The following is a 20,653-nucleotide window of genomic DNA, read 5'->3' on the forward strand; positions in this document are numbered from 1 at the left end:
GAAGAGATTACTAGAAACTAATTAGATTTTCCCTTTTGTCTGTGGATTAATTGTCGGAGTGGAGAACACGATTTTGTGTCACTCAAAATGGATGAAAATTCTACAAAGCGCATTTCAGGTAAAATAACAACCCAATGTTAATATCCCAGGACAAATTAGCTAGCAACAGCAAGCTAGCTAGCTAAATGCATGTTTCTTGTGTTTCGACCTGTCCCCAAATTAATATAGTTGGTTCAGAGTTTGTTTTGATATTTCAACCTGCGTGTCCTGATCACGTCTGGTGTGGATGGACAAAATCAACATGCGCGCATGCCCGGTCTAGTCAGCATGTTATGTATACTGTATTTGATATTATTTCTGATATGAAAAATAAAGACACTTTGAAAGATTTATCTCTAACAACCACCGAATGCTTTCAACTTTGATAAATTGACAGGGGAGGAGTGTTCTGAGAGACGACGGGGGTTCAATAAATGTGCCATGAGCCTCTTTCTCTTTTCTTTTTGAAAAACCACGTATCACGCTAGTGGACAACTCTTACTGAAGGCTGTAGTAATGCCTTTTGGCATATATCCACGCATTCTGACGTAACGTCTCTTTTCTTGTCTAGGCACGAAATCTAGCCATGGCAAACCCAATGTTCCCTGCCCTACTCCTACACTCTTATTTATTTTCCTCAAATACACACAGAAACTCAGTAGCCTATTCCCTTTGATCTGCTATTAAGAAATAAAATCTGCCGTCCATAAGCAGGCCTGTATAATCAACCCAGAGATAAATCTGCCGTCCATAAGCAGGCCTGTATAATCAACCCAGAGATAAATCTGCCGTCCATAAGCAGGCCTGTATAATCAACCCAGAGAAAATCTGCCGTCCATAAGCAGGCCTGTATAATCAACCCAGAGAAAATCTGCCGTCCATAAGCAGGCCTGTATAATCAACCCAGAGAAAAATCTGCCGTCCATAAGCAGGCCTGTATAATCAACCCAGAGAAAATCTGCCGTCCATAAGCAGGCCTGTATAATCAACCCAGAGATAATCTGCCGTCCATAAGCAGGCCTGTATAATCAACCCAGAGATAAATCTGCCGTCCATAAGCAGGCCTGTATAATCAACCCAGAGATAATCTGCCGTCCATAAGCAGGCCTGTATAATCAACCCAGAGAAAAATCTGCCGTCCATAAGCAGGCCTGTATAATCAACCCAGAGATAATCTGCCGTCCATAAGCAGGCCTGTATAATCAACCCAGAGATAATCTGCCGTCCATAAGCAGGCCTGTATAATCAACCCAGAGAAACATCTGCCGTCCATAAGCAGGCCTGTATAATCAACCCAGAGAAACATCTGCCGTCCATAAACAGGCCTGTATAATCAACCCAGAGATAAATCTGCCGTCCATAAGCAGGCCTGTATAATCAACCCAGAGAAAAATCTGCCGTCCATAAGCAGGCCTGTATAATCAACCCAGAGAAAAATCTGCCGTCCATAAGCAGGCCTGTATAATCAACCCAGAGATAATCTGCCGTCCATAAGCAGGCCTGTATAATCAACCCAGAGATAATCTGCCGTCCATAAGCAGGCCTGTATAATCAACCCAGAGATAAATCTGCCGTCCATAAGCAGGCCTGTATAATCAACCCAGAGAAATTTCTGCCGTCCATAAGCAGGCCTGTATAATCAACCCAGAGAAAAATCTGCCGTCCATAAGCAGGCCTGTATAATCAACCCAGAGAAAAATCTGCCGTCCATAAGCAGGCCTGTATAATCAACCCAGAGAAAAATCTGCCGTCCATAAACAGGCCTGTATAATCAACCCAGAGATAATCTAGCAGCACATCTAGATTAGATCAACTTTATTATCCCACCAGGGGGAAATTCATTTGGTCATGTGCCTAAAAAGACAAAGTACATAAAACATAAAAACACAGAATACACAAAATGAATATGAAAATGCAATAGGCCACATATTTACAGTAAGTTCAGTACGAATTTACTGTACAATCCTTTCACCGAGTCGACTAGGTGAAAAATCTGTCCATGTGCCCTTGAGCAAGACACTTAATCCTAATTACTTCTGTAAATTGCTCTGGATAAGAGTGTCTGCTAAATTACTAAAACTGTAAAAATATCTGTTCATCCTGAGCTTCTTCTGAAGAAGTATACTTGCCCTAGTCTGGTTGCTGCTACGACTGAGACTTGAGTGAAGGGGATGTTGTCACGTTCTGACCATAGTTCTTTTGTGTTTTCTTTGTTTTAGTGTTGGTCAGGACGTGAGCTGAGTGGGCATTCTATGTTTTGTGTTTCTATCTTGGGTTTGTTGTTTGGTCTGATATGGTTCTCAATCAGAGGCAGGTGTTTGTCATTGTCACTGATTGGGAACCATATTTAGGTAGCCTGTTTTGTGTTGGGTTTTGTGGGTTGGTTGTCTTCTGTCTTTGTGTCTATGCACCAGATAGGACTGTTTCGGTTTTCACATTTGTTGTTTTGTATTTTGTAGTGTTCTCATTTATCGTCTATATTAAACATGTTGAACTCTAACCACGGTGCATTTTGGTCCTCCTCTCCTTCAACGGAAGGAAACCGTTACAGATGTGTACTGTCCTGTAATATTTTGTCTAGTTTTTGTGTACAGCCTGTTGGCTGATTCTTGGTCTATTCCCGCGGCATTGATCAAGCACTGCAGCTCTATTTGGTCTTGAACTTGCATGTTTCCAAACATGCATATCAGACCAAAGGACCGGACACTGTAGGACAGATTTATAAAACAGCTGAAAGATATGGCGATCAACATTAAAATGGTTCAGTTTGCGAAAATAATTCAAATCTCTCTTGTAGTTTCTTTGCCTTTGCAAGGGCACACACAGTCATTGTGTTTCAGGTTATTGTCTATCTTGATTCCTAGGTATTTATATGTGTTCACTCGATCTACTGATTCCCTGTTGATCTTAGGGGGGTAATGCATTGGAATAAGCCTACCAGGATCTCATGGTGTTGCTTTCCATTAGTCTGGTCCCAGATCAGTTTGTGATGTCTTGACAAACACCATTATTTGGCAAGACATGGACAAGCAGATCTGAGACCATGATAACTTTTCAACAGCTTCACTGATACTTCTAACACATACAGTTGGAAGTTTATATACACTTAGGTTGGAGTCAATAAAAATAGTTTGGCAACTACTCCACAAATTTCTTATTAAAAAACTAGAGTTTTGGCATGTCGGTTTGGAAATCTACTTTGTGCAATTTTTCCAACAATTGTTTACAGACAGATTATTTCACTTATAATTCACTGTATCACAATTCCAATTCACAATTCCACAATTGTGCCTGGAAAATTACAGAAAATGATATCATGGCTTTAGAAGCGTCTGATAGGCTAAATTACATAATTTGAGTCAATTGGAGGTGTACCTGTGGATGTATTTCAAGGCCTACCTTCAAACCCAGTGCCTCTTTGCTTGACATCATGGTAAAATCAAAATAAAATCAGCCAAGACCTCAGAAAAAATAGCAGACCTCCACAAGTCTGGTTCATCCTTGGGAGTAATTTCCAAATGCCCGAAGGTACCATGTTCATCTGTACAAATAATAGTATGCAAGTATAAACACCATGGGACCACGCAGCCATCGTACCACTCAGGAAGGAGACACATTCTGTCTCCTAGAGAACATACTTTGGTGCGAAAAGTGCAAAGCAATCCCATTGTGACATTGTGAAGATGCTGGAGGAAACAGGTACAAAAGTATCTATATCCACAGTAAAATGAGTCCTATATCGACATAACCTGAAAGGCTGCTCAGTAAGGAAGAAGCCACTGCTCCAAAATCGCCATAAAAAAGCCAGACAATGGTTTGCAACTACACATGGGGACAAAGATCGTACTTTTTGGAGAAATGTCCTCTGGTCTGATGAAACAAAAATAGAACTGTTTGGCCATAATGACCATCATTATGTTTGGAGGAAAAAGGCGGAGGCTTGCAAGCCGAAGAACGCCATCCCAACCGTGAAGCACGGGTGTAACGCTCGTCCTCTTCTTCTGACGAGGAGTAAGAGATATCGGACCAATTTCCAGCGTGGTAAGTGTCCATTTTAATATGTAAAACTGAACACTACAAAATACAAAATAACAAAGTGAGAGAACAAACGAAAATCGAAACAGTCCCGTATGGCGCAAACACAGACACAGGAAACATATCACCCACAACTCAAAAGTGAAACCAGGCTACCTAAGTATGGTTCTCAATCAGGGACAACGATTGACAGCTGCCTCTGATTGAGAACCATAGCAGGCCAAACACAGAAATCCCAAAACATAGAAAAAGGAACATAGACAACCCACCCAACTCACACCCTGACCATACTAAAACAAAGACACAACAACAGAACTAAGGTCAGAACGTGACAACGGGGGTGGCAGCATCATGTTGTGGGGGTGCTTTTCTGCAGGAGGGACTGTTGCATTTCACAAAATAGATGACATCACGAGGACGGAAAATTCTGTGGATATATTGAAGGAACATCTCAAGACATCAGTCAGGAAGTTAAAGCTTGGTTGCAAATGGGTCTTCCAAATGGACAATGACCCTAAGCATACTTCCAAAGTTGTGGCAAAATGGATTAAGGACAACAAAGTCAAGGTATTGGAGTGGCCATCACAAAGCCCTGACCTCAATCCTATAGAACATTTTTGGGCAGAACTGAAAAAGCATGTGCGAGCAAGGAGGCCTACAAACCTGACTCAGTTACACCAGCTCTGTCAGGAGGAATGAGCCAGAATTCACTCAACTTACTGTGGGAAGCTTGTGGAAGGCTACCCGAAACATTTGACCCAAGTTAAACAATTCAAAGGCAATGCTACCAAATACTAATTGAGTGTATGTAAACATCTGACCCACTGGGAATGTGATGAAATAAATAAAAGCTGAAATAAATCATTCTCTCTGCTATTATTCTGACATTTCACATACTTAAAATAAAGTGGTGATCCTAACTGACCTAAGACAGGGAATCTTTACAAGGATTAAATGTCAGGAAAACTGTGAAAAACTGAGTTAAAAATGTATTTGGCTAAGGTATATGTAAACTTCCGAATTCAACTGTATGTCTATCAGAGGTTGTGTCAGACGCTGGATGAGACAAGTCAAATAGAGTGTCCTGTAGTGACTTGGGTTTGGTGTGATGTAAATGCAGTGTCAGTCAGTCACTTACCCACATACTCTCCCATACTTGTGAATCAGGTCTGTATGAACACCGAAAAAGCCCTGAAAAGAAAGATTAGAAAGAATTAGAAAGGAACCTTAGAACCAATTGAGATTTGATATAATTTAAAATGTTATATGAGAGGATATCCATTCTCTCTGCTACAATGAAATACTGTGAGTTCAAGATACCTGTTGGTATCTGATTGATATTTGCTCAATACGCACTTTCCATTGTCTTTGCTACTTGCGTTAACTCCACAGCCACCACAAGAAACACCCCAGCAGTACACGGCGACAGCTGCATTGATTTGACTCTTTTCCATTCCTGTGTTAGAGCTAAGACTGACACATGACTGACAACTTAATAAAGGGGCTAGAACACTGTACTGAACATACCATCTGTGACCAACACTATAAGGTACTGTTACTGCAAAGGGTGTGTGTGTGCAGAGATAGAGTGTGTGTGTGTGTGTGTGTGTGTGTGTGTGTGTGTGTGTGTGTGTGTGTGTGTGTGTGTGTGTTTGTGTGTGTGAGAGAGAGAGAGAAAAGTATGTATGTGAGAGTGTGTCCTTAAAAACACACTCTCCTTGAACTGTATGTTTCTCGACACAAACTAATAGTTTCATCTGAACCAACTACCACGGGAAAGCTGTCTTTCATCTTCTTCCAGTTGACTCTTTTGCAATCTTCAACAGAACTAACAAAAAGCTTCACCGACTGACAAAGGAGGTGTGATGACGAACGTTTCAGCTCTACCGTGCATTGATCTTTAGTATTGATCTGCTCCAACAGTTCCAGTCTCAAGGCCTGTGTGTGTGTGTGTGTGTGTGTGTGTGTGTGTGTGTGTGTGTGTATGTGAGAGCTTAACTCATCACAGCTCTGTAATACAAAACATCAGCCACTGTAACTTTAGACTCAGAGCATTCAATTGATTTCACATCAATCTGTGGAATGAATCTTGGTGTGTAGCTGAGCGACGGTCTTAAAAGCCACATTTAATTCAATTGGCAATTTCTCGGACAAATAAATCAAATAAAATGTTAATGGTCGCATACACATGTTTAACAGATCTTATTGCAGGTGTAGAGAAATGCTTATGTTCCTAGCTCCAACAGGACTGTAATATCTAACAATAAAAAATAATACACGCATATCTAAAAAGTAAAAGAATGGAATTAAGAAATCTGGAAATATTAGGACGAGCAATGTCATAGTCCAGATGTGATGGAATGTGTAGACATTATGGACAGTATGTGGATAGAATATATAATAACTGAAGAATTTGTGGATAGAATAGTATATGTACAGCAATAAAATAGGATAGGCCTTGACAAGAATACAGTATATAGATATGAAATGGAAAACAGTATGTATACATTATTAAAGTGAGATAAACAACTGTCCTGACTCCAGAGTGGTAGAAATCCATCAATAGAGCCCAGGGCTGTATTAATAAAGCCTATTAGAGTATGAGTGCTGAAGTTGGACCACATTTGCCTTTTAGATCATAATGAATAAGACTGTGTAGACAAGGGGGGGGCTGATCACGGGCCCAGTGCAGGTAACCTAGTGGTTAGAGCATCGGGCCAGTAATTGAAAGGTTGCTAGATCAAATCCCTGAGCTGACAAGGTACAAATCTGTCGTTCTGCCCCTGAACAAGGCAGTTAGGCCATCATTGTAAATAAGAATTTGTTCTAGTTAAATAAAGGTTATGTTTAAAAAATATATATTACTTGTCCTACTGTAAGAGCCCAATCTTATTTGTTATGAGTTAAAACCACCCAACCAGTGGAATGTTGAAGATGGTGTAAAATGTGTTGTGGCGATCCTCCATTAAATCTGCACCAGAGCTAAGGGAGAGGGAGTAAGAAGACGAACACGTAATAGTATTTTGTTCTCAGTATGGGGTCTCGGCATCATTTGTATACAGTACACTGCCAGTATTGCACTAAAAGCTTACAGCAGAGCTTAAATTGTATTTAATGTTTTATCAAAGACTCCCCAAAGCAGAATACTTGTCTAATTCAGCATACTCATCCCAAAGTAACCTTTAATAGCTTCCCAGCAGTCATGAATCTGTATTCACATGTCGACCCTTAGTGTGTGTGTGTGTGTGTGTGTGTGTGTGTGTCTACTGCAGTGTGTATCCTCTGTGTATCCTGCCACCATGTCTGTGTACTCTAGGTACTCTCAGGACGTGTCGTATGTGCTGCAGCACCCTGTGTTCTGTCCTCTGAGGGGATAAAGGTTTCTTTCTGATGGCTAGCCTGGCTATAAAAGGGAACCTGTGTGACAGACAGTGAAGCCGTTAACTAGGGGATTGATGTGCCTGATTAAATATACTGTAGGCCCCAACACACACACACAAACACACATGTGCACGTGCAGGCACACAACACACAAATGTAATAAGTGCAGCGCCACCTCTCATCTCACTACGCCTGACGAGTGACAATATTACCACGGAGGGAGTAAAGCTTTAGAGTAAGGGGTAAGGTGTCAAGTGGACTACTAAATATTTTAATGAAGGATCTCTCTGTACTTTGCTCCGTACATCTTCCCTCGATCCGACTAGTCTCCAAGTCCCTGCCGCTGAAAAACATCCCCACAGCATTATGCTGCCACCACCATGCTTCACTGTAGGGATGGTATTGGCCAGGTGATGAGCGGGGCCTAGTTTCCTCCAGATGTGACTCATGGCCTTTAGGTGCTTTTTGGCAAACTCCAAGCGTGCTGTCATGTGCCTTTTACTGAGGATTGGCTTCCATTTGGCCACTCTACCATAAAGGCCTGATTGGTGGAGTGCTGCAGAGATGGTTGTCCTTCTGGAAGGTTCTCCCATCTCCACAGAAGAACTCTGGAACTCTGTCAGAGTGACCATCGGGTTCTTGGTAACCTTCCTGACCTAAGCCATTCTCCCTCGATTGCTCAGTTTGGCTGGGCGGCCAGCTCTAGGAAGAGTCTTGGTGGTTCCAAACTTCTACCATTTAAGAATGATGGAGGCCACTGTGTACTTGGGGACCTTCAAAGCTGCAGAAATGTTTTGGTACCCTACTGCAGATTTGTTCCTCGACACAATCCTGTCTCGGAGCTCTACGGACAATTCCTTCGACCTCATGGTTTGGTTTTTGCTCTGACATGCACTGTCAACTGTGGACCTCATATAGACAGGTTGGTGTGTGCCTTTCCAAATCATGTCCAATCAATTGAATTTACCACAGGTGAACTCCAGTTAAGTTGTAGAAACATCTCAAGGATGATCAATGGTAACAGGATGCACCTGCATTTTGAGTCTCATAGCAAAGAGTCTGAATACCTATGTAAATAAGGTATTTCTGCTTTTGACTTTTAATACATTTGCAAAATATTCTAAAAACCTGTTTTCGCTTTGTCATTATTGGGTATTGTGTGTAGATTGATGAATTTTTTTTTTCATTTAATCACTTTTAGAAAAAGGCTGTAACGTAACAACATTTTGAAAAAGGGGAGGGGTCTGAATACTTTCCTGAAAGCACTGTAGATCATATGACAGACAGACAGACAGACAGACAGACAGACAGACAGACAGACAGACAGACAGACAGACAGACAGACAGACAGACAGACAGACAGACAGACAGACAGACAGAATGTTCCTCAACCCTCATCAACCCTTCTGTCTGATCTGAATAGTGGTCTGTTGGCTCACAAAGGGAAACTTGTCCCGTTAAGGTGCTTATAGAAAGCACTGGGCTCATTGATATTCAAAGCGACAGAGCAGCCCACAGAATGGCTGCAGCCCTGGCATTCCTGCAGTCTGGGCTCCCATGGAGGGGTGGTGGGTACAGAGCGCTGGTGTGTGCCCGAAGGAGTGCCCCCTTCATGGTGCTGCACACTGCACCAGTCCAAACTGTCTCAAACTGTCTCCATTCATCCATTTCTCTGTCCTTCTTCCCAGCCCCTCCCTCTACCTCTCTTACTCTATTTTTCTTTCTCCCCCAGTCTTTTTATTACTGCAGAGATTGTCGCATGCCAATACCGGCTCCTCACCCACACAGTTTAGCTTAATGTTGGTACCACAGAGAGGAGCGAAGCCGGAGATGAGCGGGTCACCGACAGTGGCAGACTCTATCAAGTCCCGGATAGTGTATGTGTGTGTGTGTGTGTGTGTGTGTGTGTGTGTCAAATCAAATCAAATCAAATTTTATTTGTCACATACACATGGTTAGCAGATGTTAATGCGAGTGTAGCGAAATGCTTGTGCTTCTAGTTCCGACAATGCAGTAATAACCAACAAGTAATCTAACTAACAATTCCAAAACTACTGTCTTGTACACAGTGTAAGGGGATAAAGAATATGTACATAAGGATATATGAATGAGTGATGGTACAGAGCAGCATAGGCAAGATACAGTAGATGGTATCGAGTACAGTATGTACAAATGAGATGAGTATGTAAACAAACATGTGTGTGTGTGTGTGTGTGTGTATGACAATGCAACACAGAACATTTGGAAGTTTGTCCTATCAAATCAAATCAAATTGTATTTGTCACATGCGCCGAATACAACAGGTCCTTACTTACAAGCCCTTAACCAACAATGCAGTTTTAAGAAAACACCTTAAAAAAAGTAAGAGACAAGAATAACAAATGATTATAGAGCAGCAGTAAATAAAAATACAGAGTCAATGTTCCGGTGTCAAGGTAATTGAGGTAGTATGTACATGTAGGTAGAATTATTATGACTATGCATAGATAATAACAGAGAGTAGCAGCAGCGTAGAAGGACGGGGGTGGGGGGTTGGTCAATGCAAATAGTCTGTGTAGGCATTTGATTAGCTGTTCAGGAGTCTTATGGCTTGGGGGTAGAAGCTATTTAGGAGCCTCTTGGACCTAGACTTGGCGCTCCGGCACCACTTGCCATGCGGCATCAGAGAGAACAGTCTATGACTAGGGTGGCTGTAGTCTTTGACATTTTTTAAGGCCTTCCTCTGACACCGGCCTAGTATAGAGGTACTGGATGGCAGGAAGCTTGGCCTAAGTGATGTACTGGGCCGCACGCACTACCCTCTGTAGTGTCTTGTGGTCAGAGGCCGAGCAGTTTCCATACCAGGCAGTGATGCAAACCGGTCAGGATGCTCTCAATGGTGTCGCTGTAAAACCTTTTGAGGATCTGAGGACTCATGCCAAATCTTTTCTCCTGAGGGGGAAATAGGTTTTGTCGTGCCCTCTTCTCAACTGTCTTGGTGTGCTTGGACTATGTTAGTTTGTTGGTGATGTGGACGCCAAGGAACTTGAAGCTCTCAACCTGCTCCACTACAGCCCCGTCGATTAGAATGGGGGCGTGCCTGGTCCTCCTTTTCCTGTAGTCCACAATCATCTCCTTTGTCTTGATCACGTTCAGGGAGAGGTTGTTGTCCTTGCACCACACAGTCAGGTCTCTGACCTCCCCCTTATAGGCTGTCTCATCGTTGTCGGTGATCAGGCATACCACTGTTGTGTCATCAACAAACTTAATGATGGTGTTGGAGTCATACCTGGCCGTGCAGTCAAGAGTGAACAGGGAGTACAGGACGGGACTGTGCACGCACCCCTGAGGGGCCCCCGTGTTGAGGATAAGCGTGGCAGATGTGTTGTTACCTACCCTTACCACCTGGGGGCGGCCCGTCAGGAAGTCCAGGATCCAGTTGCAGAGGGAGGTGTTTAGTCCCAGGGTCCTTGGCTTAGTGATGAGCTTTGAGGGCACTATGGTGAACGCTGAGCTGTAGTCAATGAATAGCATTCTCACATAGGTGTTCCTTCTGTCCAGGTGGGAAAGGGCAGTGTGGAATGGAGATTGTGTCATCTATGGATCTGTTGGTGCGGTATGCAAATTGGAATGAGTCTAGGGTTTATGGGATAATGGTGTTGTTGTGAGCCATGACCAGCCTTTCAAAGCATTTCATGGCTACAGATGTGAGTGCTACGGGTCGGTAGTCATTTAGGCAGGTTACCTTAGTGTTCTTGGGCACAGGGACTATGGTGGTCTGCTTGAAATATGTTGGTATTACAGACTCAGACAGGGAGAGGTTGAAAATGTCAGTGAAGACACTTGCCAGTTGGTCAGAGCATGCTCGGAGTACACGTCCTGGTAATCCATCTGGCCCTGCGGCCTTGTGAATGTTGACCTGTTTCAAGGTCTTACTCACATCGGCTGCGGAGAGCGTGATGACACAGTCGCCCGGAACAGCTGATGCTCTCATGCATGTTTCAGTGTTACCTGCCTCGAAGAGAGCATAGAAGTTATTTAGCTCGTCTGGTAGGCTTGTGTCACTGGGCAGCTCTTAGCTGTGCTTCCCTTTGAAGTCTGTAATAGTTTGCAGGCCCTGCCACATTCGACGAGAGTCGGAGCCAGTGTAGTACGATTCAATCTTAGTCCTGTATTGACGCTTTGCCTGTTTGATGGTACGTCTGAGAGCATAGCAGGATTTCATATAAGCTTCCGGGTTAGAGTCCCGCACATTGAAAGCGGCAGCTCTATCCTTTAGCTCAGTGCGAATGTTGCCTGTAATTCATGGCTTCTGGTTGGGTTATGTACGTACAGTCACTGAGGGGACGATGTCCTCGATGCACTTATTGATAAAGCCAGTGACTGATGTGGTGTACTCCTCAATGCATTCGGAAGAATCCCGGAACATATTCCAGTCTTTGCTAGCTAAACAGTCCTGTAGTTTAGCATCTGCTTCATCTGACCACTTTTTTATAGACCGAGTCACTGGTGCTTCCTGCTTACATATTTGCTTGTAAACAGGAATCAGGAGGATAGAATTATGGTCAGATTTGCCAAATGGAGGACGAGGGAGAGCTTTGTATGTGTCTCTGTGTGTGGAGTAAAGGTGGTCTAGAATTGTTTTCCCTCTGGTTGCACATTTAATACGTTGATAGAAATTAGGTAAAACTGATTTAAGATTCCCTGCATTAAAGTCCCTGGCCACTAGGAGCGCCGCCTCTGGATGAGCGGTTTCCTGTTTGCTTATGGCGGTATACAGCTCATTGAGTGTGGTTTTAGTGCCAGCATTGGTCTATGGTGGTATGTAGACAGCTACGAAAAATAACGAACAAAACTCTCTAGGTAGATAGTGTGGTCTACAGCTTATCATGAGATACTCTACCTCAGGCGAGCTTAACATCAAGACTTCCTTAGATACCGTGCACCAGCTGTTGTTTACATAAATGCATATGCCCCTGCCCCTGCCCTGTGTCTTACCAGACACTGCTGCTCTGTCCTGCGGATAGAGTGTATAACCTGCCAGCTGTATGTTCTTAATGTTGTCATTCAGCCACAACCTGGTGAAACATAAGATATCATAGTTTTTAATGTCCCGTTGGTAAGATAAACGTGCTTTCAGTTGGTCCCATTTATTTTCCAGCGATTGAACGTTAGCTAGCAGGATGGAGGGTAAAGGCAGATTAGCCACTCACAAGGCACCCTGATCTCCTTCTCAAGCGAATAACGGGGATCTGGGCCTGGTCAGGTGTCTGTATTATATCCCTCCCATCCGACTCATTGAAGAAGAACTCTTTGTCCAGTTTGAGGTGAGCAATCGCAGTTCTGATGTCCAGAAGTTATTTTTGGTCGTAAGTGATAGTAGCAGCAACATTATGTTCAAAACAAGTAAAAAAAATAATAAAATAAAAAATAAAATAAAAAATAGCGCCTTCCCCTCCGGCGCCATCACAGAAAAAAATATATATAAATACATTTTTAAAAATTTAAATGAAAAATTCTACAAGAAATGTAAGGAAATATTCGGATTTCCTCATACTACTGCGGCGGGAGTATAAACCTTAATTTGTGTTTGGGAATACAGCAGGAAGACTTTGGGATATGCTGAAATAGCACCTTATTCCCTACCTAGTGCACACATTTTTACAAGGGCTCTGGTAGAGAATAGACTGCCATTTTGGACAGACCTTGGTAATAGGGAGAGATAGACACTCCTCTCTCTATCTATTCACCATGGAGAGGTGCTGGTTCCACCCAGAGAGACTGCACTGCAGTGTCCTCTGCTTTAGCCTGACCTTGGGAGTCATGGAGAGATGCTGGCCCGGGTAGAGACTGAACCATGCCATTAAATGTGTGGGGGTTTGACTCTCATAGCTCTCAATCTCCAATAATGTATGCCTTCTAACACTAGCTCTCTCTGGCAGGCTAATATGTTGTGTTGTGTTGTGTTGTGTTGTGGGGCCAGAGAGGGGGGATGTGCCATCTTTGAAGGGGGCACATGAGGGGTGGTGGTGGTGGGTGAGCCTCTATATCAGTGTCATGGGTATTAGAGAGGATCAACCAGCCAGCAAGCCAGAAATAAGAGCTCTACCAAGGGAGATGTAGCAGGGGAGTGCTGGGTGGGGAGCAGCCACCCTGTACGTCAGACGTCTCAGAGATCCTCCAGAAAGATCCACCTTACCCAGTGCCCTTTCTGTTTGACTCACCCCCTCCTGGCTCTCTCTCCACTGAGATGGCACTGTGGCTGACAGGACTGCCACCACTGCAGCTCCTGGTGGGCAGTGACTCTGTTGTCACAGGCACTGGCACAGACGCCAATTTCATGATGAAAACAGACTAAATGTCAATGAAACACATGTGCATGCGTACAAATTCATCCATATTACGTATGATCATGGACTTAAACAAAATCTCATACATTCAGTACTAGTCAAACGTTTGGACACACCTACATATTCAAGGGTTTCACAATGTTCGGTTTCACAATGTTTTATATTTGAGATTCTTCAAAGTAGCCACCCTTTGTCTTGATGACAACTTTGCACACTCTTGGCATTTTCTCAACCAGTTAACAGATAAAAGTACATCTGTGGAATTTCTTTCCCTCTTAATGTGTTTGAGCCAATCATTTGTGTTGTGACAAAGTAGGTGTTACGGTGCGTGAATGAGGACCCAAAAGCGAATTAACTTAAACAGAGCTTCTTTAATTACCAAACATAGGTAGGCTCAGACGGACCGGCAGATTCCGACAGGACAAGACAAGGTTACAGCAAACATGACGACAGTCTGGTTCAGGCATGAAACACAACAAACAAGAATCCGACAAGGGCAGGAACAAAAACAGAGAGAGATATAGGGGACTAATCAGAGGGAAAAGGGGAACAGGTGGGAGAAGGGGTGACGAGGTAGTCAAGAGGAGACAAGGAACAGCTGGGGGAAAGCGGGGGAGAAAAGGTAACCTAACAACGACCAGCAGAGGGAGACAGGGTGAAGGGAAAGGACAGAGACAAGACACAACATGACAGTACATGACAGTACCCCCCCACTCACCGAGCGCCTCCTGGCGCACTCGAGGAGGAAACCTGGCGGCAACGGAGGAAATCCTCGATCAGCGCACGGTCCAGCACGTCCCGAGAGGGAACCCAACTCCTCTCCTCAGGACCGTACCCCTCCCAATCTACGAGGTACTGGTGACCACGGCCCCGAGGACGCATGTCCAAAATTCTACGGACCCTGTAGATGGGTGCGCCCTCGACAAGGATGGGGGGGGGGGGGGGAAGACGAGCGGGGGCGCGAAGGACGGGCTTGATGCAGGAGACATGGAAGACCGGGTGGACGCGACGAAGGTATCGCGGAAGAAGAAGTCGAACTGCGACAGGATTAATGACCCGAGAAATACGGAACGGACCAATGAACCGCGGGGTCAACTTGCGAGAAGCCGTCTTAAGGGGAAGGTTCTGAGTGGAGAGCCAAACTCTCTGACCGCGACAATATCTAGGACTCTTAGTTCTACGCTTATTAGCAGCCCTCACAGTCTGCGTCCTATAACGGCAAAGTGCAGACCTGACCCTCTTCCAGGTGCGCTCGCAACGTTGGACAAAAGCCTGAGCGGAGGGGACGCTGGACTCGGCGAACTGAGATGAGAACAGCGGAGGCTGGTACCCGAGGCTACTCTGAAAAGGAGATAGCCCAGTCGCAGACGAAGGAAGCGAGTTGTGGGCGTATTCTGCCCAGGGGAGCTGTTCTGACCAAGACGCAGGGTTGCGAAAAGAAAGACTGCGTAAGATGCGACCAATAGTCTGATTGGCCCGTTCTGCTTGACCGTTAGACTGGGGGTGAAAGCCGGAAGAGAGACTGACGGAAGCCCCAATCAAACGGCAAAACTCCCTCCAAAATTGAGACGTGAATTGCGGACCTCTGTCCGAAACGACGTCTGACGGAAGGCCATGAATTCTGAAAACATTCTCGATGATGATTTGTGCCGTCTCTTTAGCAGAAGGAAGCTTAGCAAGGGGAATGAAATGAGCCGCCTTAGAGAACCTATCGACAACCGTAAGAATAACAGTCTTCCCCGCTGACGAAGGCAGTCCGGTGACAAAATCTAAGGCGATGTGAGACCACGGTCGAGAGGGAATAGGAAGCGGCCTGAGACGGCCGGCAGGAGGAGAGTTACCGGACTTAGTCTGCGCGCAGACCGAACAAGCAGCCACGAAACGACGCGTGTCATGCTCCCGGGTGGGCCACCAAAAACGCTGGCGAATGGAAGCAAGCGTACCCCGAACGCCAGGGTGGCCGGCTAACTTGGCAGAGTGAGCCCACTGAAGAACGGCCAGACGAGTAGGAACGGGAACGAAAAGAAGGTTCCTAGGACAAGCGCGCGGCGACGGAGTGTGAGTGAGCGCTTGTTTTACCTGCCTCTCAATTCCCCAGACAGTCAACCCGACAACACGCCCCTCAGGGTGAATTCCCTCGGGGTCAGTGGAGGCTACTGAAGAACTGAAGAGACGAGACAAAGCATCAGGCTTGGTGTTCTTAGAGCCCGGACGATAAGAAATCACGAACTCGAAACGAGCGAAAAACAGCGCCCAACGCGCCTGACGCGCATTAAGTCGTTTGGCAGAACGGATGTACTCAAGGTTCCTATGGTCAGTCCAAACGACAAAAGGAACGGTCGCCCCCTCCAACCACTGTCGCCATTCGCCTAGGGCTAACCGGATGGCGAGCAGTTCGCGGTTTCCCACATCATAGTTACGTTCCGACGGCGACAGGCGATGAGAAAAATACGCGCATGGGTGGACCTTGTCGTCAGAGAGGGAGCGCTGAGAAAGAATGGCTCCCACGCCCACCTCTGACGCGTCAACCTCGACAACGAACTGTCTAGAGACGTCAGGTGTAACAAGGATAGGAGCGGATGTAAAACGATTCTTGAGGAGATCAAAAGCTCCCTGGGCGGAAACGGACCACTTAAAGCACGTCTTGACAGAAGTAAGGGCTGTGAGAGGAGCTGCCACCTGACCGAAATTACGGATGAAACGACGATAGAAGTTCGCGAAGCCGAGAAAGCGCTGCAGCTCGACGCGTGACTTAGGGACGGGCCAATCAATGACAGCTTGGACCTTAGCGGGATCCATCTTAATGCCTTCAGCGGAAATAACAGAACCGAGAAATGTGACGGAGGAGGCATGAAAAGTGCACTTCTCAGCCTTCACAAAAAGACAATTCTCTAAAAGGCGCTGGAGGACACGTCGAACGTGCTGAACATGAATCTGGAGTGACGGTGAAAAAATCAGGATATCGTCAAGGTAAACGAAAACAAAGATGTTCAGCATGTCTCTCAGGACATCATTGACTAATGCCTGAAAGACAGCTGGAGCGTTAGCGAGGCCGAAAGGAAGGACCCGGTATTCAAAGTGCCCTAACGGAGTGTTAAACGCCGTCTTCCACTCGTCCCCCTCCCTGATGCGCACGAGATGGTAAGCGTTACGAAGGTCCAACTTAGTGAAAAACCTGGCTCCCTGCAGGATCTCGAAGGCTGAAGACATAAGAGGAAGCGGATAACGATTCTTCACTGTTATGTCATTCAGCCCTCGATAATCTATGCAGGGGCGCAGAGACCCGTCCTTCTTCTTGACAAAAAAAAACCCCGCTCCGGCGGGAGAGGAGGAGGGGACTATGGTACCGGCGTCAAGAGCTACAGACAAATAATCTTCGAGAGCCTTACGTTCGGGAGCCGACAGAGAGTATAGTCTACCCCGGGGGGGGGTGGTTCCCGGAAGGAGATCAATACTACAATCATACGACCGGTGTGGAGGAAGAGAGGTGGCCCTGGACCGACTGAACACCGTGCGCAGATCGTGATATTCCTCCGGCACCCCTGTCAAATCACCAGGCTCCTCCTGTGAAGAAGAGACAGAGGAAACAGGAGGGATAGCAGACATTAAACATTTCACATGACAAGAGACGTTCCAGGAGAGGATAGAATTACTAGACCAATTAATGGAAGGATTATGACAAACTAGCCAGGGATGGCCCAAAACAACAGGTGTAAAAGGTGAACGAAAAATTAAAAAAGAAATGGTTTCACTATGATTACCAGAAACAGTGAGGGTTAAAGGTAGCGTCTCACGCTGAATCCTGGGGAGAGGACTACCATCCAGGGCGAACAAGGCCGTGGGCTCCTTTAACTGTCTGAGAGGAATGTCATGTTCCCGAGCCCAGGTCTCGTCCATAAAACAGCCCTCCGCCCCAGAGTCTATTAAGGCACTGCAGGAAGCTGACGAACCGGTCCAGCGTAGATGGACCGACAAGGTAGTGCAGGATCTTGAAGGAGAGACAGGAGTAGTAGCGCTCACCAGTAGCCCTCCGCTTACTGACGAGCTCTGGCCTTTTACTGGACATGAAGTGACAAAATGACCAGCGGAACCGCAATAGAGACAGAGGCGGTTGGTGATTCTCCGTTCCCTCTCCTTAGTCGAGATGCGGATACCTCCCAGCTGCATGGGCTCAGCACCCGAGCCGGCAGAGGAAGATGGTAGTGATGCGGAGAGGGGAGCGACGGAGAGCGCGAGCTCCTTTCCACGAGCTCGGTGACGAAGATCAACCCGTCGCTCAATGCGAATAGCGAGTTCAATCAAGGAATCCACGCTGGAAGGAACCTCCCGGGAGAGAATCTCATCCTTTACCTCTGCGCGGAGACCCTCCAGAAGACGAGCGAGCAAGGCCGGCTCGTTCCAGCCACTGGAGACAGCAAGAGTGCGAAACTCAATAGAGTAGTCTGTTATGGATCGATTGCCTTGACATAGGGAAGACAGGGCCCTGGAAGCTTCCTCCCCAAAAACAGATCGATCAAAAACCCGTATCATCTCCTCCTTAAAGTCCTGATACTGGTTAGTACACTCAGCCCTTGCCTCCCAGATTGCCGTGCCCCACTCACGAGCCCGTCCAATAAGGAGAGATATGACGTAGGCGACACGAGCAGTGCTCCTGGAGTAAGTGTTGGGCTGGAGAGAAAACACAATATCACACTGGGTGAGGAACGAGCGGCATTCAGTGGGCTCCCCAGAGTAACACGGCGGGTTATTGATTCTGGGCTCCGGAGATTCGAAAGCCCTGGAAGTGGCCGGTGGATCGAGGCGGAGATGGTGAACCTGTTCTGTGAGGTTGGAGACTTGGGTGGCCAGGGTCTCAACGGCATGTCGAGCAGCAGACACTTCCTGCTCGTGTCTGCCTAGCATCGCTCCCTGGATCCCGACGGCTGAGTGGAGAGGATCCGAAGTCGCTGGGTCCATTCTTGGTCGGATTCTTCTGTTACGGTGCGTGAATGAGGACCCAAAAGCGAATTAACTTAAACAGAGCTTCTTTAATTACCAAACATAGGTAGGCTCAGACGGACCGGCAGATTCCGACAGGACAAGACAAGGTTACAGCAAACATGACGACAGTCTGGTTCAGGCATGAAACACAACAAACAAGAATCCGACAAGGGCAGGAACAAAAACAGAGAGAGATATAGGGGACTAATCAGAGGGAAAAGGGGAACAGGTGGGAGAAGGGGTGACGAGGTAGTCAAGAGGAGACAAGGAACAGCTGGGGGAAAGCGGGGGAGAAAAGGTAACCTAACAACGACCAGCAGAGGGAGACAGGGTGAAGGGAAAGGACAGAGACAAGACACAACATGACAGTACATGACAGTAGGGGTGGTATACAGAAGATAACCCTATTTGGTAAAAGACCAAGTCCATATTATGGCAAGAACAGCTCAAATAAGCAAAGAGAAATGACAGTCCATAACATTAAGACATGAAGATCATGTCTTAAGAACTGTGAAAGAAGAACTGTGAAAGTTTCTTGAAGAGCAGTCGCAAAACCATCAACCGCAATGTTGAAACTGGCTCTCATGAGGACCGCGACAGGAAAGGAAGACCCAGAGTTACCTCTGCCGCAGAGGATAACTTCATTAGAGTTAACTGCAGCCCAAATAAATGCTTCACAGAGTACAAGTAAAAGACACATCTCAACATCAACTGTTCAGAGGAGACTGCGTGAATCAGGCATTCATGGTCGAATTACTGCAAAGAAACCACTACTAAAGGACACCAATAAGAATAAGAGACTTGCTAGGGCCAAGAAACACGAGCAATGGACAATGGTCTGATGAATCCAAATTTGAGATTTTTGGTTCCAACCGCCGTGTCTATGTGAGACGCCGAGTAGGTGAACGGATGATTTCCGCATGTGTGGTACCCACCATGAAGCATGGAGGAGGAGGTGTGTTGGTGTGGGGGTACTTTGCTGGTGACACTGTCAGTGATTTATTTAGAATTTAAGACACACTTAACCAGCTTGGCTACCACCATCCCATCTGGTTTGCGCTTAGTGGGACTATCATTTGTTTTTCAACAGGACAATGACCCAAAGCACACCTCCACGCTGTGTAAGGGATATTTGAACAGTAAGGAGAGTGATGGAGGGCTGGGCTCCACAATCACCCGACGTCAACCCAATTATAATGGTTTGAGTTGAGTTGGACCACAGAGTGAAGGAAAAGCAGTCAACAAGTGCTCAGCATATGTGGGAACTCCTTCAAGACTGATGGAAAAGCATTCCTCATGAAGCTGGTTGAGAGAATGGCAAATGTGTGCAAAGCTGTCATCAAGGCAAAGGGTGGCTACTTTGAATAATAACCAAATCTAAATATATTTTATATATTATAACACTTTTTTGGTTACTATAAGATTCCATATGTGTTATTTCATAGTTTTGATATCTTCACTATTATTCTACAATGTATAAAATAGTAAAAATAAAGAAAAACCCTTGAATGAGTAGGCGTGTCCAAAGTTGACTGTTTAACACTTTTCTGGTTTCTAGATTTTTATTTTTATTTAAACTTTATTTAACCAGGTAGCCCAGTTGAGAACAAGTTCTCATTTACAACTGCGACCTGTCCAAGATAAAGCAAAGCAGTGCAACAAAAAACAACACAGAGTTACACATGGGATAAACAAAAGTACAGTCAAAAACACAATAGAAAAATCTATATACAGTGTGTGCAAATGGAATGATTCCATATCTGTTATTTCATTGTTTTCAAATCAAATCAAATGTTATTGGTCACATACACATGGTTAGCAGATGTTAATACGAGTGTAGCGAAATGCTTGTCCTTCTCGTTCCGACAGTGCAGTAATATCTAACAAAT

At 45.4% G+C, this 20,653-nt stretch overlaps 1 protein-coding gene across 5 annotated transcripts in view; it reads right to left on the bottom strand.

Moving 5' to 3' along the window:
* Positions 1-20,653, bottom strand: part of LOC110497983 (thromboxane-A synthase) — a 144,179-nt gene that overhangs the window by 82,826 nt on the left and 40,700 nt on the right. For all 5 annotated transcript variants that reach the window (XR_016488742.1, XR_016488743.1, XM_021574496.3 and 2 more), the window contains exon 4: positions 5,213-5,265. Coding sequence is in view for 3 of the 5 variants with exons in the window: in XM_021574496.3 (XP_021430171.1) it covers positions 5,213-5,265 (53 nt within the window). In the remaining 2 variants the exon portion in view is untranslated. The remainder of the gene's footprint in view (positions 1-5,212; positions 5,266-20,653) is intronic.

The sequence above is a fragment of the Oncorhynchus mykiss genome, chromosome 2 (genome assembly GCF_057628025.1).
Source record: "Oncorhynchus mykiss isolate SJ-2025 chromosome 2, ASM5762802v1, whole genome shotgun sequence".
In the NCBI taxonomy this organism is placed as follows: domain Eukaryota; kingdom Metazoa; phylum Chordata; class Actinopteri; order Salmoniformes; family Salmonidae; genus Oncorhynchus; species Oncorhynchus mykiss.